This window comes from Trachurus japonicus, chromosome 13, assembly GCF_045865225.1.
Source record: "Trachurus japonicus isolate A0001 chromosome 13, Traja_1.0".
Classification (NCBI taxonomy): Eukaryota; Metazoa; Chordata; class Actinopteri; order Carangiformes; family Carangidae; genus Trachurus; species Trachurus japonicus.
Genome location: NC_140919.1, coordinates 26,558,008 through 26,580,261, shown reverse-complemented (window position 1 = coordinate 26,580,261; position 22,254 = coordinate 26,558,008). Strand labels below are relative to the sequence as shown.

General features: G+C 41.4%; 2 protein-coding genes and 1 pseudogene across 3 annotated transcripts; 2 read left to right on the top strand and 1 right to left on the bottom strand.

Moving 5' to 3' along the window:
- The first annotated feature begins 2,009 nt into the window (after positions 1 to 2,009).
- On the top strand, positions 2,010 to 3,402 carry LOC146976092 (P2X purinoceptor 7-like; annotated as a pseudogene). The gene is made up of 3 exons (XR_015037475.1): positions 2,010 to 2,514; positions 2,830 to 2,984; positions 3,241 to 3,402. The product of XR_015037475.1 is annotated as a P2X purinoceptor 7-like (transcript).
- On the bottom strand, positions 3,395 to 6,118 carry LOC146976091 (uncharacterized). The gene is made up of 9 exons (XM_085795605.1): positions 5,927 to 6,118; positions 5,507 to 5,780; positions 5,251 to 5,428; positions 5,085 to 5,161; positions 4,681 to 4,866; positions 4,328 to 4,408; positions 3,914 to 3,948; positions 3,683 to 3,831; positions 3,395 to 3,561 (listed from the first exon to the last, which is right to left on the bottom strand). The coding sequence occupies exons 1-9, from the start codon at positions 6,094 to 6,096 to the stop codon at positions 3,395 to 3,397; spliced, it is 1,317 nt and encodes a 438-aa protein (XP_085651731.1). The 5' UTR covers positions 6,097 to 6,118.
- Positions 6,119 to 9,718: 3,600 nt separating this feature from the next.
- Positions 9,719 to 10,657, top strand: LOC146976090 (olfactory receptor 11A1-like). Its single transcript, XM_085794464.1, has one exon. It carries the CDS (start codon positions 9,734 to 9,736, stop codon positions 10,655 to 10,657), a length of 924 nt encoding a protein of 307 aa, XP_085650590.1. The 5' UTR covers positions 9,719 to 9,733.
- Positions 10,658 to 22,254: the final 11,597 nt, after the last annotated feature.

The window sequence follows — 22,254 nt, the reverse complement described above, 5'->3', positions numbered from 1 at the left end:
TGTCTCATTAAGCATTCACAAAAGTCTGAGTGACAATAACTAAGAAAACCTGGTTTAAAAACAGCTCATTTTGCTATTTAGGCCACTGGTCAGGACAGTGTGGGCGTGGCTCTGACAGCTCCCTCGTTTTGAGTGACATCTCTCTGGCTCCGCCCACTTCAAACAATGTCATAGCAACATGTCAATGGTGACGGTTAAAAAAAAAACTCTTCACCGGAGGACGTGCATCGGTTGATGATAGCTAGCTAGCTAACTATACTATGACAAGATATTGTTTGGGCGCATAATAACCGTCTTTAATCATGTCTCACAGAAAAAAAAGAAGCTTTTCACCGTCACTCATGTCTGTGTGTGCGCGCGACGAGGGGCTGACAGACACAAACAGACACACACACACACAGAGACACGAGCAGGTTGCGCTGGAACTAGAGCATGGCTACCCGACCCGAGCCCACGGGTAACCCGTGGCCCGACGGGTAACGGGCCGGGCCGGGCCTGGTTTTTAATTCATTAATTCGGGCTCGGGTCGGGTCGGGCTGCACGCGGACAGCTGGTCTTGGTCGTTGGTCGCGAGCGCTCTGAGTGTGTGTTTGTTGCTAGTGCCACTTCAGGTGGATCCGTGATCCGTGAGCCAATCATCCATCCGCAGTCTGGGCAGGGGAGCCCAGATGCAGGTTGGATGCGGGCTGCCCTCTGGTATCACTGGCCACGTCTCTCGGTCCTTCTCTGCTGGTTCCTGTCGTGTATGAGTGAGGTTGCTCTGGCACACATGCACACACACATGGCCGTGTCCACCAATCTCTCTCTCTCTCTCTCTCTCTCTCTCTACCGAGTCGTCTCACTTCCGAGCCGCTTGACCATCGTCGCACCGTTAAATGTTTGTCATCATTGAAAATAATGTGCATTTTGCATAATAACATTTCGGGTAACGGGCCGGGCCGGGCCTGGTTTTTAATTTATTAATTCGGTTCGGGTCGGGTTTGAGAGTCTCGGCTCGGGCCAGGTACGGGCTTAATTTCCAGGCCCGTGCAGCCCTCTAGCTGGAACGCTAATAAATGCTAATCGCCAATATACACACACACACACACATCCACAAAAGTAAAACGGACTTGAGAGGAGTGTGGTGGAGCGACCGGGAGTTTTGCACGTCGCCACTGGGGGGCTGGATGAGACAACTGACGTGGTGATTTATGAGTTCTTCGGATTTATTGCGTATTAAATCCCAGAGATAACCCCGCCCAATTCAACCCCAATTTAAAAAATTTACAAAAACTTAAAAGACAAATATTTTGAATTTGGATGAAAACTGCTTTCTAATATTTTTTACATGTTTAATATTATGTACATAAGACTTTATATACATAGAGGATTTGTGGATTTGGGTTTCCAGAGGCTTCAAATCCTGTCCTTTATTAGAATAAAATAGAATTCCTTATATTGTCTTTGCGCAGTGAAGCACAACGAAATGCAGGTGCATCTCTCCCTAATAAATTAAAGGTCCCATATTATGCCCCTTTTCCACATATTAAAATAGTTCCCAGGTGTTGCAAAGTACCCCAAGGATCAAACATCACAGCACTATTTTCATTCTCTCAAAAATTCCATTCCACAGCATTGTAATTTTTCTCAGACTGAAGTGTCCTTTGAGGGTGAACTCAGTGTACTGACACCATGACAAAAAGAGTTTAAAGGCCCCATGCTGTGCACTTTTCTCTGGGTTTATTTACCTGCTGATATCCCTAACAAGATGTATCATTGGTTTTGAGTACCTGTGATCTGCTTAATATGGTTTATACTGCCCCTTTCTGTTGCCTCTTTCTGGAGTTCTAGCAGGCACAGGTCATTTGGCCAATCAGAAGAGAGAATGAGAACCTCTCCTCTGATTGGCTGACTGTTTTTGAGTGGCGGGTGGTTGGGCCAATCACAGGAAAGTAACTGAAACCTAAGCTGCATTCATAAAAAATCACCTGTAGCTACACGGTAATTGTGATGGATGGCACAATAAGACCATATATGTTTGAACCGGACTCGGATCCGGAGACAGAGACGGCAGCCAACACCGAAACACCGCAATTACGCCGTGTGCTGCAAGATGTTTCAGACTGGTAAGTTTTGTTTGTTACAGTTGTTGCAACATACAATTGCAAGAGTAAGGTAACCCGTAGCCTAATGATACAGTGTGAAATAACGCTAATCAATATATTAATGTCGGGTAACTACTCGGACGTGTTCTTAGAAAAATGAATGTAATAACTTAATGTAACTACAGTCTCAGTTACTAGTATCCACCGAGTAATGATGCAAATACTCTGCTACATTTTCCGTTAAATGACTAGTACAGACACCGGTGGCTCAAAGACTTGTTACTAGGTAACGAACATTCTGCTCACGTAGTCATGACTTACCGTTGGTTGACAGACTGCTTTTTTTTTTTTTACTCTAAGGTGTACCTGTGGCAACTGTGCAACGATGCCCACAGAAAGAGAAAACATTTGTTGCAATGAAACACCCCAGGTATATTTTTTCACTTCACTTTATTTTATCTTGTTATTATTATTATTGTTGTCATTATATCTTCTTATTTTATCTTTTGTTAGTTATATACATTTTCTATTTATATCATTTTTATCATATCATTGTTATGTGAGCTGCTGGACTATCTGAATTTACCTTCCAAGGATAAATAAAGTATTTTCTATTCTATTCTATATTATCTCAGGACCACATAATGTGTTATGGAGCACAAACACAAGAGGCAGTAATAATAAAATAATCAAGCGTAGCTCGTAGCTCACTGTTTAATAAAGTTTACACATTGTCGTTCATTAGGTTCTCAGAAGAATGAACCAGGTTCAGCCCCCCCCAGACTGCATGACCTACCATCCTGGCCTGGAACCGGTGTGCTTAAATGTGTATGCGCTCCAAAATGCATACAACATTTACCTTGCAGACTATGGGCGCTTGAGAATAAGAGGCTTGGAGGCGTAAGTAATAATAACAACAACAACAATAACGATGGTGGTGATAATAATAATAACAACAATAATAATAATAATTATGCCTCAAGTGAGCCCTGAACCAGCCCCCAGTTAATTTACCATGTTTATGTGTATGTTCAATACATAATGTTAAATATATTAAACAACAGTGAACTGAAATTCAAGAATGAATATTTTATTAAATAAATAAGTAACAGTAACAATAATAACAAATATTCTCTGATGGCACTCCCTCCTATAGAAGCTATCGGCATCTGGCATACAGGAGCTTCGTCAGCTGGTGCTGGGGCTTCCTGGCAGGAAAGTGAGGGTGGTCATCCCCTCATGTGTTGTGCAGCGCATCCGCCAGGAGTTCCCTGAAGCAACAGGGAGGTACGTCGGGTTCAGACCCCCCCTCAACTGAAGCGGGACAAATAGCCAGCAACGGCTTCTTCCATGGAGGGCCTGTCGTATTGGGAGGACAGCGGGGCAGGGATGGGGATGCTGTGCATCATCTCGGCGTATGGAGCAGGGTCAGGGAAGACTTGTTCGAACAGCACCTCCATTAGCTCCTGGGTGTAGCCTGGGTAAAAATGTTTTATGGATATGACCAATGTGTTAATGTGTTTTTCTGTTGCATATATATGTCATCATGATTAATATTTTCCTACTTTTATACAATAAATACTATATTTTTTACTTACTGTATGTGGGCACTGTTTTCACTGGCTTGATCACAGATTCACCCTTCTTGAACTTGGGGAACTTTCTTTTGAAAACTGGCTTTCCTGAGGCTGAGGTAGCTTGTGGGCGGTCAGTGTTTTCATTAAAATGCATGGCAGCCAGGTATAACCTGATAAGAAAGACATCTGTTTAAATATTGTTACAAGTACACATACACACACATTACTATAAGTTATTATGAATTACCTTACCTGCACAGCATTCCAAGGAAAGGAAAGACGACATTCTTCGGGGCAAACTTTAGGATGACACTGTGGAATGCCTCCAAGGATGAAGTCTGGTGGTGGGGGCTTAGTTTCTCCACAACTGTCAGAACTCTCTTGTTGAGCAGTGCCTTCTCCACTTTGTACAGAGATTTTGAACCTGATTGGATAAAGTGAGTATAAAACAAAGTGAATACATACCTAAAACATCTTAGAGGTAGAGGAAGAATATCATCTATTTTTGGAAATGATTTCTATTTTGGCAAATGTTGTGTAGAGAACAGTTACATATAAGTCATAATCTTGGTGTTAACATAGAACTTTTTTTTTGAGACCTAAAGAATAATTCTATATTGCATAGTCATAAATGTGGCACTGTCACACAATTACATTACTGTACACACCTGGCTGCAACCACTTGCTCTGATCTGTGGTCGCACTGTCAGGATGTTCACATTTTGGGAAGATGGGGTCATCATGAATGTGAACATCCTGAAGATGGTTAATAAATGACTTCCACTTTGCCACCTTCTCTGGTCCTGATGTGGACGATGTTGCACACCAGTATACATGATTTCTTATGCTGCGCTGCCACTTCTTCATCACCCGACAGTCTTTATCTCTGGCAATTTGGTCCAGTTTTTTTGACAAGCCTGTTAAAAGTGTGGAGTTTGACAAAGGGGAAAAATAAATGAATACTAAAAAAGAATTAGACAATTTTTCAAAAGAGTTAAATGACAAAAATACACACAAATGTCACCTTTTTCCAAGTGCCAAATATCATAGAGCTGTTTGATGTTGCTGTCCCTTAGGAATTTCTGGACTTGTGGGTGACGGTCTGTGACAATGTAGTCCAGTGTGATGGCCCTCGATTGAAGTTGGTCCAGGCTCCTTTTCAGGCCCTCCAGCTCCATGTGGTAGCTCCCTCCCACTTCATTGCTCTGGTTGTGGAGGAGAGAAAGTCCTTTTTGAAATATATTTCACCATGACTGGATTTTATATAAGTATTGAGTGTTGAACATAATGGGTCACTAAAGCTCTTCACTCAATCTATTATTTGTTACTTGTGTTGTGATCTTTGCAAGCCATTTACCCACCATATTACCCATTGCATCAGTAGCTAGGAAAACTTCTATATCCTTGTATATTTCACACTGACCTGAACCAACTGGATGTCAATTATCTTGTTGCTGTCAAGGTCCATCACACTGTAGCTACCGTACTTAGCTGAGTGGCCTAAGAATGACAAAAAGCCAGTTGTCGATATAAACAAGTTCACATTAGACTGCTGCAACTAGTAAGGCTGAGAAAATAGTATGCATTACCTGGTGAGTCCGCCCTCATATCACCTCCAATTACTACGCTGTCCCTCTGACTAAGCTGATGCAGAAGATTTTCCTGGTCCGTCTTCCATTTATAAATGACAGATGGTTCCAGGTACATCCGAGCATGCCTTCTAAAAGTCTCATACCGGAACATCGGGATGTGCATTGCCTTGAATATCTGACATAAGAATAAGAAAACTATTAGTTTTATTTTCAGATTTGACTCTGCTTAATTTAAATAAATAATTCTGAATACCTTTTCCACTTGAAAAAAAGATGCACCGGTGAAGTAAGTGGCAGCAGACAGCTGAAGGTTCCCAGCAGGTGTGCTACCAAAAACTGGCTGGCTCTTCCATGTTCTTGAAAAATGACAGTGGTTGCAGAGCTGGTCAACAGCTACAAAAGTTCCCCGAGTTCTGCTGTTGATGTCACACACACGCTGGCACACAGGGCAGTGTGCGAAAAGCTCAAGGAGGCAGCTCCCATATACTATGAATTTTGTCTCGCCATAGGAAGAGTTTGGAGGGGGTCTGTTAATAAGAAAGACATGATAATCATATTTCATTATTATTATTTAGAAAAGGTTTTCTTCCCTATTCTATGCTTAACTTGCTACCAATAATGTAATGGGCTAGTATAATATGTAAATCACAAACAATGGATATTAAGTTCTTACAAAAGCTCTGATGACTCCGTAAGAACTGTCACTGAATCCTCTGGGTTGTATGTGGAGTCTTGAGGATCAGGAATAAGAGAAGATATTTCTTCCTCTGCTTCCTCCTCTTCCAGTGGTTCAAGCCTTGGTCTTTTAGTTGGTCTTGAACCCTTGATTGGTGTTGAGGACATTGGTGTTTCTACAGTAGTTGATATGACAAGGCATGGAGGCATGCTAGTCTGTATCCCTGGAAACACAAACACAACAAATTAAATAATTTTAATAAATACATGCATTCCAAAAGGCATTTAGAAGACACAAGAATTAGGATCCTGATCGTGTTTTCATCTCTGTGGCCTTCAGCTCTTTCTTGTTTCCTGACCTAAAAGCGCTCTTTTTTTTCTTTTTTCTTTTTTTGTAGATGTGACTTATGCCTATAACCTCTGCCTCACAAGGTTAAGACAAATCACACTTAATTGTTACTCAAGTCCAAGCAAAGTGTGCACAAGCAAATTTCCATCAGTATGATATTAATGTTGTGACAGTTTGTATAAATTAAAGCCCACCTTTATTCCCACACTGTACAGCCTACCCATGATACATAGGTTTAGTGATGGGGCCATTCAATAATATTATGTATTCTTCTATGTTAAATATATCATGACATTCTACCTATGCTGCTTGGACACACTTTATGAAAGGCTTATTGCTAGGCTGGAGTCATAGCTCAAAACGCTTTTTTAAGAAGAGACGGTGTCCTGACACAAATAACACTAATGATGTAGCCTATTTCTTACATACAGGCACTAAACATACACTTGTAATTAAGCAAAAATAAATATCAGCATTTTAAGTTGTATTACTAAATTGGGTAATGTATTCATGTATCCATGAGTCACTGTCACTAATCATTTTTACTCACCTTTGCTTCTCACATGCTCTTTTAAAGTCCCAACAGACAGCTGTGTGCCAACTGTGGAGGTCTGTGGAGGGTCAGTTTGAGTGCCGACATTCTTGTACTTCACGGAGTGCTGTGATAGACAGACAGATAAAGGAGTGTTATTGACCGAGTAAAACTGATTTCAAGGTGTCACGATATGATACATCATCATGTGCATATGAAATGATACCAGCACAAAAACGTTCACTGCCATTAAAACAGTAACAAAAAAAAACACCTCTATGAACTAAGTTGTTTGACAGTTACCTACATAAAAAAAAATCTCTCACTCACTCACACACACCTGCTGCTTTGCTCTTCTCTGGGTGTGTGTGTGTGTGTGTGTGTGTGGGGGGGGGGGGGCTTTGACTGTAGTAGGTTGTCTCTCTCTCTCTCACACACACACACACACACACACACACACACACACACACACACCTAGCTGCCTCTTTACTGTAACTGCTTTGAAGCAGCGGGCTTTTCTGTCTGTTCCTCTGAGCTTCTAGATGACCGTGGATCTGTACGGGCTCCTACAGTTCTCAAAGGCCCGGTAGGACTGAGAATTAGTCGGGCACGTCGTCATTAAAGCAGATAACAGCGGCACGGCCGTTTCGGCTAATGCTGTGTTCAAGGCAGGCTTTTGAAACCGTAAGTTACAGCTTCAAGTCACAACTACGACTTGGTAGCGTTCCAGGTAACCCGTAGCTCGTGTTTTTACCGTCCTGTTGTCTGTGAAAGTTCCCTATAACGGCCACTCGTAACTTCCGACCCGTGAACTCGTACCAGATCGAACTGGTATGACTTCACAGGAAGGAAAAACACAAAGTACGAGTTTCCTTGAACGCACCATGAGTTAGCAGCCCCCGCCCTTGTCAGGCATCAATTGGTCCTCGTGCTACGTCACCACATTCACGCGCATCCCTTGGCTGCACACACAGCCCTTCATGCCGTTCTCTCCCCTCATTGGATAACACTTGTATCCCACAAGGAAAATTTTCTCCTCGGGTTACAGCAGAGCAGAGTGACGGAGAGACTCGTGTTTAGGCTGAAATACTTCATGTAAGTGATTGCTGACGGAAAATAGGACTATTTAGGACTTATATTAACAAAAACATTCCACTGATATCTGCTTTAATGTCAGCCTTTAACCGCTAGCTGCGGCTAATGTCTAATAATGAGACGGCCAACATTAATGCATACTGTAGCGACTAGCCCTGTTAATATTGTTATGCGGTACAACTACCGGTAACTCACGTAGCACTGAGAGGGAGTAGCCGACCTGCCTGCTGCTGTACGTGCGTGTGTGACAGCAGAGAGGGAGAGGGAAGGGGGGCGCTAGTCGCTACTTTTTCCCCCTTTTATTCAGTCATATCCGGATACAACGTTTTAGTGTAGCTACTTATTTCAGTGTATCGACAACCCTACTTCACGTTTGCCAGCTGTGGTTAACGGAAGACCATTAAAAAACCGTAGTAATGATCAAAGCTGTGTGACGGTTACATTTGTATTTTCTTGAATTAACGTTTGTGAAGGCATTAACGGGTAGGCTAATCCAGTTAGCCTAATGGCTACAGTGAACAGCGATTCCGTTAACGGCTACAATTATAAAAGGCACAGATGAAAAGCATTAACTGCCGAACATTTTACCATCTTCAGATGGCCTGTGTGACGGCAGAGAGGGAGAGGGAAGGGGGGCGCTAGTCGCTACTTTTTCCCCCTTTTATTCAGTCATATCAGGATACAACGTTTTAGTGTCGCTACTTATTTCAGTGTATCGACAACCCTACTTCACGGTTGCCAGCTATATGATTAACGGAAGATCATTAAAAAAAAAACGTAGTAGGTTAATGAACAAAGCTATGTGACAGTTCAATTTGTATTTTCTTGAATTAACGTTTGTGAAGGCATTAACGGTAATCCAGTTAACGGCTACAGTGAACAGCGATTCCGTTAACGGCTACAGATAAACAGATACAGATGAAAAGCATTAACTTCCGAACATTTTACCATCTTCAGATGGAGATTACTTACCGGTTGCGGAGCAGAAGTCGGTCCAGACAATGTGGGGACCGCAGTGTCTGCAATGAGCAGTTTCTTGGCGAATCCAGTGTTGAATTTAGCCAAGTTGGTGAATGACTCCGCTGTGAAATGCGCTGAACAGACGAGCAGATTTGGACTGAAATCCTGCTCAACTCGACTAAAAATAAAAAGAAGCCACTGGTCTCTGACGACTTTGGCTTTTGGCAGACTATGCAAGGATACATTGTCCTCCTTGCATCCCTCAATAGCGCAACACCGTTTCTTTGACATCTCGCCGTATTCACGCACACCTGGAACCTACAGTGGAGGCGGGCCAACTGGTCGCGGTGGGCGGAGTTGCCTTGTGTGTGACGTCACAGAAAGGAGGAAGTGCTATCTGCTCGTCTTAAAGAGAACGTTCCTACAAACGGGTGGTGTGCGTTTCACCGTTTATGACCGGTTTGATGCATGGGACAGTATATACGTGGCCCAGAGACCTCCCCAAGCACGAAAAAATAACCAAAATCACATTTTTCATGCCATGGGGCCTTTAAAAGTAGGTGACGCAGAGTTTCATTTCAGTTTCGAGGGGGGTCACTGTTTGACCGCAGCAGAACTGGGAGAATTCACACTGTCATATACTCTGTTGTTTTTACCTAAAATATTATTATAAGGGAATGGTATATTTGGAAAATGTGTTACTTCTATTTCCATGAGTTATAATTTATATATTGTAATTAGACTGAATTATAAATATAATATAAATTTGATTTCTACAAATCTTTATACTCTACGTAAAAGCCCACATAGAAACGCTATATTTCAAATCCTGCATCCAGTGCTAACTTGTGAGCCAACAGGGGGTCATAATGAACAATTCACAGGTTTCATATTTCAGCTTTGCTGCCTACTCTGATGTTGGGGCTTTAAAATACTTATTTTTCACGATTATCATGTGCTTTTATGTTGTTGTGGTCTGTGCCAATGTTTTGCTGATTGTGATTATCTGTATGAACAGGAGTTTACATGAGCCCATGTACTTGTTTCTGTGCAGCCTGTTAGTAAATGAACTGCATGGTAGTACAGGGCTGTTTCCATTCCTGCTTGTTCAGATCCTCTCTGACATTCACACTGCGTCTGTATCTTTTTGTTTTGTGCAGATTTTTTGTTTATACACATACGTAAATGTGCAATTTTATAGTTTAGCCATTATGTCTTATGACAGATACCTTGCTATCTGTTGTCCTCTGGAGTATAACACACACATGACATCTAATAAGGTTGCTGTGCTGATTGCTTTAACGTGGTTAATTCCTCTCCTTGCAATTGTTGTCATGATATCATTGAATGCTTTCTTGCAGCTGTGTGGGAACATCATTGACAAATTGTACTGTGACAACTACTCTGTTGTCAAACTGGCTTGCTCTGACACAACAGTCAATAACGTCTATGGGCTTATTTACAGTTTTGTTGTATTATGTGGTCTCCCAATACTAATCCTTTACACCTATTCAAAGATTCTTAAAGTGTGTTTTTCTGGTTGTAGACAGACCAGGCAGAAAGCTGTCAGTACCTGCACACCTCACCTTGCCTCCCTCCTGAACTTTTCTTTTGGTTGTGTCTTTGAAATATTACAAAGCAGGTTTAATATGAGAGGTGCTCCCATTATGCTGCGCGTCTTTTTATCATTGTACTTTCTCACCTGTCAGCCACTTTTCAATCCTTTGCTGTATGGACTGAATTTGACCAAAGTCCGTATCATATGTAAAAGTATTTTCTTTGGTGAAATGTAATGTACTAGTAGTTTAAGTCATGTTATCTTTTTTCTCTGCACAGTAATGTGTTTCACATCTGAAGAAAATATTAATTGATAGTAGTATATAATGTGGATAATAAATCACAGTTAAAAAAAAGGAAAATTTCATGACTGGTTCGAATATGTGAGTAAGAAACTGAGGAGTTTCTGTATGAAGTTTGTATAAAAGATGAAAACTGTGCTTCACAAATAATTAGATGAAGATACAGGGATGAATATAACCCCAGTCCTTGCATCGCTGCACTGGCTCCCAGTTCATTTTAGAGTTGATTTTAAGATCTTGATGTTTGTTTTTAAAGCTCTTAATGGGCTCGCCCCTTTTTATCTGACTGACCTTTCCACCAGGCCAGGCTTAGGCCCAGGCTCCAGCAGCAGCCAGCTCTCCACCAGGCCCAGGCTCCAGCAGCAGCCAGCTCTCCACCAGGCCCAGGCTCCAGCAGCAGCCAGCTCTCCACCAGGCCCAGGCTCAAGCAGCAGCCAGCTCTCCATCAGGCCCAGGCTCCAGCAGCAGCCAGCTCTCCACCAGGCTTAACCCAGGCCAGGCATAGGCCAGCTTTATTGTGTCATCAAAAAACTGGCGACATGGGTCCGAAGAAGAATCCGACGACAGAGGAAGTCGATGATATCAAAAGATCATTAGACTACATCTCGGAGGAAGTGTCGGCTGTTCGGCTGCAACAAAAGAGTATCCTGAACCTGGTTGAGGAGGTGAAGGCGCTGAGGCTGCAGAACGCAGAAAAAGAAAAGCGCATAACCTATCTGGAAGGCAGAGTCGCGGACCTGGAGCAGTATACAAGGGTCAATGATGTGGTCATCACCGGTCTCAAGATTAAGCCCAGGACATACGCCCGAGCGGTGGCCAAGGACGAAAAGGGAGAGCCCAGTGAGCTGGATACTGACTCCGCAGAGCAACAGGTGGCTGTCTTCCTGCAGTCCAAGGGAATCAAGTTGGACCGTAATTACATCGAAGCATGCCACCCTCTGCACAGGAGGAACACCAGTGACAGACCAGCCGTAATAATGCGATTCACAAACAGGAAACACAAGAACGCACTTCTGAAACAAGGAAGGAAGCTAAAGGGAACAGATGTCTTCATAAATGAGCACCTAGCCAAACACAATGCTGATATAGCCAGAAAAGCACGCCAGCTCAAGAAACAGAGGAAAATACAGAACACCTGGACTTCAAACTGCAAAATCTTCATAAAACTAAACGGGACCCCCGAGGAAGCCAAGGTGATTTACATCAGGAACATCGCTGAACTGGATAAATTCCAGTGACTGTCAGGAGCTGCACTACAGTTGCGGAACCAATGGGTGTCATGATCCAGACGGAACTGGGGAAACTGCACTGGACTCTAAGGTGACAAACATAACACAAACATGACAAGTAATGTCAATGACAGAACTCACTCTGCATCCAGCCACATAACACAAAGGATAGGTGAACATCAACATCTGGAGCTAGAAGAATTTGAACACACTGATCACAGCATGATGGACTTGGAACAGGACATAGATCCGGACAATATTTTTTTTCTACCATAAAAAATAACTGCTATTACTATACAGAGGAGCAATACAACCAGAATATTAAATCTGAGGGCAAATTATCACTTATTCATTTCAATAGTAGAAGCTTATACGCAAATTTCAACAACATAAAGAATTATTTACACACATTTGAAAAGCCACTCAGCATAATAGCAATGTCTGAAACATGGCTTGACACTGAAAAAGGTATAGACTTTGAATTAGATGGTTATGAATTCACGTACAAAAACAGGCAAAATAAGGGTGGTGGAGGAGTTGCTATGTACATTGATAAATCTCTAGACTTCAGGGTATTGGATGAAATGACAACTGTGATTGATAATTTACTAGAATGTTTAACAATTGAAATCTGCATGGAGAAAAATAAAAATGTTATTGTTAGCTGTATAGAGCACCAGGGTCAAGTATGGACACATTCAATCAGTGGATGGAAAGTGCATTTTCAATAATAAGCAACAAAACTATTTTTGTGTGTGGGGATTTCAATATAGACATATTGAATCCCAACAAGCACAATACTACAGATGAATTCATCAACACAATATATAGCATGAGCCTATTTCCACGAATCACCAGACCCAGCAGAATAACATCTCATTCTGCCACTCTCATTGATAATATTTTTACTAATGACATTGATAGCAATACCATAAGTGGATTGTTAATCAATGACATAAGTGACCATTTGCCAGTGTTTACAGTTTATGATATCAGTCACAGCAAAAAATTAAATAAGCAACCAGTATATAGACGAGTAAGAACAGAAGAAGCCATTAACACTCTAAAAAATGAATTATTGGAGTATAATTGGGGAATGATATATAGAGAAAAAAATGTTGACATTGCATATAATGAGTTTCTGAGAATATTTTCCTCACTGTATGATGAGCATTGTCCAATTAAGAAATATAACAGAAAACGCTACACAAATTGTCCTTGGATTACAAAAGGTCTACAAAACGCCTGTAAAAAGAAAAATACACTTTACAGAGATTTCATAAGACAGAGAACCAAAGAGGCAGAACATAAATATAAAAAATATAAAAATAAGTTAACTGATATTATAAGGGCGAGTAAGACGGATTACTATAAGAGGACATTAGATGATAATAAAAATAACATTAAAGGAATATGGAAAATATTAAACAATATAATAAGAAGGGGATCTAAGCACAATAGTCTGCCCAAGTATTTCTTTGATAAGGATATTGAAAATTATAACATGAAAGAGGTGGCAAACAGCTTCAATGAGTTCTTTGTAAATGTGGGACCTGACCTTGCAAGGAAAATTCCTGACTCAGGTACATATGATGAACATTTAGTAGAGAGGAATCATTGCTCGTTGTTTCTGCAAGCAGTGGATGAAAATGAAATTTTGAATATTGTTAGAAAGTGTAAGAACAAAGAATCCACTGACTTTAATGATATTAATATGTCACTAGTCAAAAAGGTGATTGGGGGAATTTTAAAGCCATTAACTTACATTTGTAATTTATCATTTCAAACTGGTTCATTTCCCCAAAAAATGAAAGTGGCTAAAGTCATACCTCTGTTTAAGGCTGGAAACAAACATCAGTTCACAAACTATAGACCTGTCTCCTTGCTACCGCAATTCGCAAAAATTCTGGAAAAACTCTTCAACAACAGATTGGACGCATTTTTAGAAAAACACAAAATACTTGTAGAGAATCAATATGGATTTCGGTCGAACAGAGCCACATCATTGGCAATAATAGAGGCAATAGAAGAAATCACAAATGCCATGGATCGCAAGCAATATGCTGCTGGAATATTCATTGATTTAAAAAAAGCTTTCGACACAATAAACCATGAAATATTGATCAAGAAATTGGAAAGATATGGTATCAGAGGAATAGTGCTGGATTGGGTGAAGAGTTATCTAAGTGGGAGACAGCAGTTTGTGAAATTGGGTGACTGTGTTTCTTCATGCTTGGACACTTCTTGTGGGGTACCCCAGGGGTCAGTGTTGGGCCCTAAGTTTTTCATCATGTACATTAATGACATATGTATGATCTCTAAGGTATTGCATTTTGTGTTGTTTGCAGATGACACAAATATTTTTTGTTCTGGGGATAACTTACAAAAATTACAAAAAGACATTAATATAGAAATGAACAAACTGAAAAAATGGTTCAACAGAAACAGATTATCATTAAACCTGAGCAAGACAAAAATAATGCTGTTTGGCAATTCTACATTAAACACTCAGGCAATAGTAAAAATAGATGGAGTTGAAATAGAAAGAGTTAATGAAATTAAATTTTTGGGGGTAACCATAGATGACAGAATCAATTGGAAATCACACATCAAACATGTACAAAGTAAAGTCTCAAGAACTATTGCAATAATAAACAAAGCAAAAAAGGTTTTGAATCAGAAATCACTCCACACTCTTTACTGTTCCCTGGTTTCACCATATCTTCAGTACTGTGCAGAAGTCTGGGGCAACAACTACAAAACATCTCTACGACCATTAATCATCATACAAAAAAGGGCAATAAGGGTAATTCACAACGCTGGCTATCAGGAACACACAAACTCTCTATTCTTACAGTCCAAAGTACTAAAACTTACAGACATGGTGGGCTATCAAACAGCGCAAATCATGTTCAAAGCAAAAAATAATCTATTACCAGCAAATATACAAAAATGATTTAGTATTCATGAGGGGAGTTATAATTTAAGGGGTAAAAGTAACTTTAAGTTAACGTTAATGAAACATTTTAAAATGAGGTACAAAGAGTCTATTCTCCAGAAGTAGCCTACAGGGACGAGGTAAATGTTGGGTAGCACCAAGTGTAATGAAGTTGCTGTGCATATTTATTTTTATCTTTTTATACTGGTCATTATCTTGTGGTGTTGTTTGTTGTTGTTGTTTTGTTGTTGTTGTTTTTTCTTTTTTCCTTTTGCATGTATGTGCGCGTGTATGTATCTGTATGTGGACACGTGTATGTATGTATGTATGTTTGTATGTTTGTATAATTAGTATGTATGCATAATTAGTGTGTATAAGTAAATTATTAGTAAACGTAAATTAAATTAAAACGTAAAGTAAATTATAAATAAATTATATTCATGATTTTGTAACATAAGATATGTTTAGACAAGGATCTTAGCTAGTCATATATAAGGAGAGGGGGTGGGAGTTTATAAGTTTTACTTCTTCTCACTCCTTTTCGAATATGTATTCTACTTTTTTCATGTTTAAATGTTTTTGTCTTATTTTCTTTTTTTATTACTTTATTTTCATATTCGAAATAAACATTTCAATCAATCAATAAAGCCCTACGTCCCCTCTCGGTACCTCAGGTCCACAAACCAACTGCTCCTGGAGGTCCCTCAGACCAGACTCAGGGGCAGAGAGGACCGTGTGTTTTCTGTTGCTGGTCCCAAACTGGAACTCCCTCCCCCCTCACGTGAAACAAGCCCCCAGCCTAGCTGTTTTTTAAAACACGTCTTAAAAGCACTTTTACTCCTTGGCTTTTAACACAGTCTGAAATTCAAACATTTTAGCAGCTATGGTCTTATTGTTTGTTTTGCTGTTTTATCTGTTTTTTGCTTCTGCTTTTTTACTGAATGTTGATTTTGTTCTCTTTTTTTCTATGTAAAGCACTTTGGTCAACTTGGTTGTTTTTAAATGTGCTCTATAAATAAATTGGATTGGATTGGATGAATCACACACACATGCAGAAACAGGAACATTAAAAGTCAAAAAAATAAAGTAATACAGTACAGTTACTGTGGACAGCTTTTACAACCGGCTTGCAGCGACTGTAGCTGACAACTGCACGCACATACACCTCATGGTTTGTGTTTGATCATATCAGAGTATCAGTACCAATAAATGTCCACATGGGGGCACCATTACAACAGTTTTTCTCTTGTCAAGTTATCTGACCTAGGGTTAGCTGTCTGCCAGTCAGAGAGGGATTGTAGCGGTCCCCTGTCAATTGAGTTTACAAGTATTGGCATTGTTGGTGTTGAGCCGTTTTAATACGTCGTTCTACCAACCATACCAACATCAACACCATAAGAACTCTTACATTAAAAAATATATGTACAAATCAATAAATGTAGTTATATACAGTCACAAACACAATCACTAAAATGTAAGAAAACACAAAAAACGATACCTTGTTGCCATTTTGACAGGGCGTTCACAAGATGTTACAATTTCTTGTACAAAGAAGCACACTCCTTCCTTCCTTTTTTTTTAGTGTACTCTCTGTGTCTGTTAACTTTTCTCTTCTTTGTTATATTTGTTGCCGTGGAAACAAGGTTACAGGATACAAAATACGAAACAACAGAAATATATAGGATAATGATACTACTACTACTACTACTAATAATAATAAAAATAATAATAATAATGATTATAATAAGGAATAGGAGCAAGAATTTCCAAAGCTCCTTTCCAAAGTTTTAGTCAAGTGTACCAGCAATTGAGACCATTTTTGACAATTTTTGTAGAGCCACAGTGTAGGGCTCGTGTAAGATAAATATATACAACAATTGTTCTATTCACAAAACCACCATCAGAGGCGGGGGGGCACCACTAAACAACAATAACACAGATGCATCGTGCCGTGTCACAGCCTCTCGCTGCGGAATGTGATGGTCTCTTGGCCACAGCAGGTCGGGAACACCGGTCCTACCGGTGGTCGCGGTCCTTCTGTGGTACGGGTCGGTGGTGCCGGCCTGCTTTGGCCGAGAGACCATCACATTTTACCGCGGGAGGACATGGTGTTGCTCCAGATGAAGACCGGGCGGGACTGTCGGCTGAGAGCTTCCTGTTTCGGCTGCGAGCTGCTGGAGCCTCACGGGTAAGAGCAGAGCAGCTGCGCTGCATCCACATGCAGAACTCGGTTTGCAAAAGCCGAGTTATGATAAAAACTTCCCGATCGTGAGCTGTCATGAGTTTTTGATCGTGATCTATTTCAGTTCTGCTCGTCGTAGAGTCCCCAAATTTACACATAAGGGGCCCTAGTTTCTTAGACCAGGTGAAGTCTAACATCAGCGCAGCTTCGCCACGTCAACGGGGTGTGGCCCAGGTCCATTTCGCAAGATTGGTGGGCCGCGCAGTCAGACTTAGACCAGCACTAGCCCTCCCCTCGTCCCTCCCACCGGCGGAAACGGTGAAGAGGGAGGAGAGAGGGCGGGAGGGAGACAGGAGGAGGAGAGAAAGGCGTGGAGTGGGTTTGACACAGCCGAGTCAGATCTTCACCAATCAAAGGAGTTCCTCTCCTCACCTTTAACTGCGCGGCGGGTGATGCGCGCTGCAAGTTTGTCATTTTATACTTGGACATGGACGGAGGAAACAGCGACGCCAGAGGCCGAACCTCTTCCCGGAGGAAACAGCTGTTTTGGTCCGGAGGTCCGAGCTCAGAGTGGCCGAATAATGAGTTCACTAATATACTTAACCAGGATTGATCTGATACACTGAGAACCCCTGCCCAATGTAAGAAACAACAACTAATAAACTAATAAAGAAACTCACATTTATTCAAACCCTGTGTAAGCAAGATGAGAGGTGTAGGCTACACTAATCACAACATGAACAAACACCATGAAATCAGCGTAAAGGACGCTCTCTCTCTCCCTCTCTCTGTCCTCCTCTCTCTCTCTCTCTGTCCGTCTCTTTTTTTCTCTTTTTTTTCTGTGATAGAGATACTGAGTATACTGTAGTAGGCTATATACTGACTATCTGATACCGAGGCTGTTGTGGTGGACTAAGAGAGATGAAGATTTGTGTTTTGTTTTTCATTACGGCTGCGTGATGCGGTCGCACGCGCTAATGAATTAATAAGTAAATAAATAAATAAAGGGGATCATCACAAGGGCAGAGTGGTATGGCAGCGACATGCAGTCATCCACCCTCACAGTTCTGCTTGGGACATCACCAGCTGCTTTTCAGTGCCAGTTCGTCCCTGCTGTGTTAATTCAGGTGGAGTTTCCTTTACGCACCGACAGCCTTTGATCTCTGCTTTGATCTGACGTCAGATGTGACGGGACAATCTATATAGATATAAATTCACATGTTGATTCCGTTAGTTGCATTAAATAGTGGTTATTGTGGATATTTATTGCATTGAAATGTGTCTGGAACTGTGGAGATCTGCCTGTGAGGTCTTGGTGACGTGTGTGCACTGCAGGTCAGTCAGCCAAACTTCCACTGCACCTGCTGCGCTCCGCCCTGCGCTGAGATTAGACCTGGTTGGAGGTGGCGAGCTTTCAGCGCAACCTCGGCGGGACATTTTCGCACAAAACTTGCACTGCACCAAGCTGAATCTGTGACGCCTCCCCCTGCTGCGCGGCCACGCCTATCTCAGCGCAGCGCGATCTGCCAATCTTCCAATCTGACTTTGCGCTAGGCTGCGCTGGTCGAAACTTGCATTAGACCGGCTGCGCTACCTGCGCTGCGCCAGCAAACTAGGGCCCAAGGTGTGTTAAAGTGTGTACTTTCATAATTAAAAAAAAAAAAAGCAAAAAACTTAAAATTACGTTATTGGCACTCAGCGCATGGGACGTGGTTGGCACTCAATAAGTTAAAACAGAAGGGTTTGAACTGCGCCATGTTGGATTTTACTTGCCATTTTTGGAGAGGTGCGGCCGTTGGCTGGCCGAGAACCCGCCCACTGGCCTCGAAGCAGCGGTCACTCAACGTTTCCACGCCCTAATTGGCCAGAATTTTAAACCTAATAACAGTAAAACGGTAGAGTTTTTAAAAAAATTCACCCCCCTCAGAGTGTGTGCAGGGGTAGAAACTATCGGTTGAGACCAAAAAAATAAAATGTACCAGGCTGTAAATATGTTTTTTTAAGCTGTAAAGTCGGCTATTTTAACATGGGGCTCAATTGGAGTTGCTCCCTTCTGGAGCCAGCCCCCAGAGGAAGCCGAGGGGATTGCAGTTTTTTGAACGCGGAAGTGAGCTTCACTTCTCAGAACTGCCCCCTTGGTTAAGACAAACAAACAAACAAACAAAAAACTAATTAATAGCTTGTGAGAATAGATATGTTTTAAGATTAGCTACATTTAAAAGAAGATACTGTTGGAGATGAGCGGAGTTCAATGGGTAAAGAGTTCCACAGTGTTGGACCATTAATAGCCTAACTAAAAGCACCTTGAGCTCATTTTGAATGTATGCGTGGTATATTGAGGAGAGATTTACATGAAGATCTGAGATATCTGTAGGGTGTATAGCAGAGTCCTGCACGGGTCCAATTTTGGAAACCCGCGCCCGCCCGACCCGTTGGTTTTTAAGCCCGTGTCCCGACCCGTCACCCGTGATTATTTCTGATTACAACCCGGATCCGACCCACCCGTCAATATTAAGACCCGTTGCCCGACCCGCTGCCCGTTAGATCGCCGTCTTCACCGGCGATAACGGGGGTACAGCCGTACTCTTTAGAAAAAAGAAAAAAGAAAAGAAAAGAGAGAGGAGGGGGGGGGGGGCGTACTCTTTCGCGGCTATTTCCGGAACGGAGAATGATAGCGACGTAATTCTTTTTTTAATGAAAGCAGGACACTTCAGCCTTTACATTGATCCAATCGGTGTGTTTGTAGCTTACCCAGAAGCTGAGCAGTCAAGCCATGACAGGCTAAACTCCAGGGAAAGCTGTGAGCGGTCACACGAGCGGCCAAAGATCGTTTATTTACATCAAGATGGTTGCTCCGTTGTTGCAGTGTATGATACTATCAGGAAATCTCCCCTAAATCTTAATAAACAATGCGTGAATTGCCATTTATGCATTTTATGCAAGTTGAGACCAGTAAATGGGCATGAGATGAAGGAGAGCCTGTGTTTACAGCAGGAAACACACACAAAATTGTCTATATCTTAAGTCAGCAGGGTTGTGGCTCTCTGCCTCACTGTAAACACAGACTGTTTTCATGCCAGACATACAGGCAAGTGGGCCATTTTTGCAAATAATATATGTTATGTCATAGTTAGAGCCTTGATTATTTTCCCCCTAATCCCAAAGACCTTAAAGAACAGCCATATAACTTCAACAACAATTTATGTTTACCATATGTGTGAAATTAATTTTCTGTTTTTTATTTTCCCCTCTACATTTGGTCATATACATTTTTCAACATTCATGACACCACCACAGCATAGCTCAGGTTGTGTTGAACCTCACAAGATAGAGGATTTGTAAGAATTCGTACAAGCGATGGACAAAATAAAAGAATATTCCATAGACCTCAGAGAGGGTTAAATAAATATTTAGGCTGTGCTGTAGTACTGTACAATTAACCATACAGAGCTGCTCAATTTAATTCCATTTAATTTTATTTTTATTTGTTTGTGTCTCACATGTAGTCCAAAAATTCATGACGTCAACAACACTTCAACTTACATTCAGTAATAATAAACTGCGAGTGCATCCAAATCCCAATAACAATGAGACAATTATAGCAATAGAACATGTATTCTATAAGCCTAGGGCGGCCAGGAACCAACATTTAACATATAACATCAAGTCGATGAGCATCAATGAGACATTTATAGCCATGGAGCATGTAGCCTATAGGCCTAGGACCCTGGAACCAACATTTAAAATAAAATTAATTAACGATCAAGTCGGCAAGATAGGCTACCAATACAAATAGAATTTGCTCACAGTATGGTACTTTCATTCGCTGATTAACATTTTACTTCCTCATAACGTTAATCCACAGATGGCTGTGCAAAAACAAAATGTCATCGACTGTTTCAGGGGCAAGTTGTGTGCGGCGTTCATTAATGACAAATCCTGCTGTTGAAAAGTCCCTTTCACTTGCAGCGCTGGACGCTGGAATGGAAAGCACCTTGCGAGCAATCACAGACAGGTCGGGAAACATCGCACTGTGTTTCTTCCACCACATCAGAAGATCAAAGGTGCCATCCTTGCTCTGTATCTTCAGATCAATGTAGGCCGACACCTCATCCTGCAGCATCTGTTCAGCTTCATCATCAGAGCCACTGTCCTCCACGTCCGCAAGATCATGGAGGTCTGCTGAACAGGTCCTCTTCTTCTGAGAGGAGCCAGCCGTAGGCTGCTGAGCTGGGTGCTGAACCTGCTGCTGGTCCAGAACGCGGTTCTCCTTGAGTTCTTGAAAATGATAAAAAAGAATAAAAGATGCATTTGATTATTTTTATTATTTCTATTATGATCATAATAGGCTGTATCTTTAGACTAAACAGTGAAGGGTGTTTCATAGATTTTAAGGAACCAATGATAAGCTATTTGGATGGAAATTCTTTTCGTTATGAATAGACTATGGAAATAACAAATTTCATTGATTAATAAACAAAGGAGTAGACTAAATCAATTTAGTTTTGTTGTAGGGTTAGGCTAATGTGTAAATTTAATTCTAATTGAATAAACAAATGGTGGGCTATTCTTACCTTGAACAAGACGCCTGGCTTCAGCATGGACAGTTGCCACATCACTCTGGTCTAACAACTTCAGACTTTTAAGTTTTGGGTGTAGGAATACCGCCATTTTATGCAGCAGGTGTATTTCGAGCTTTTCGGTGAGGATTCTCAGGCCAGCTCTCTTCAATGAGGTGAATGTTGTGCTGTCGGTGGCAACAGGTTGGAGATGACTTTTGAGTCGCTCCAACCAGACAGCTGTCAGGTACAGGGTTGGGATTTTTGAGGCCTCCAGGGCCTTGGTTGCTTCCTTGAATTTAGCAAGGAAAGCCACCATCTCGCCCAAAAACACTGGGCTGAGAGTGTCAAGGCGGTGTTGCTCTCCCCTCTCCTCCAACAGAGCACGCACCTGTTGAGAGAATCAGAGTCTTAATTTAGCCATAACATGACTTTATTTTCAAGGGATAGCAAGGCAAGGCAAGGCAATTTTATTTGTATAGCCCGTTTTTACTATCAGTTTGTCTCAAAGGGCTTTACATCCCATCATAACAACATCCTCTGTCCTTAGACCCTCACATCCACTGAGGAAAAACTCCATGGAAAACCCTTTTAACAGGGAAAACCAGGAGAAACCTCAGGGT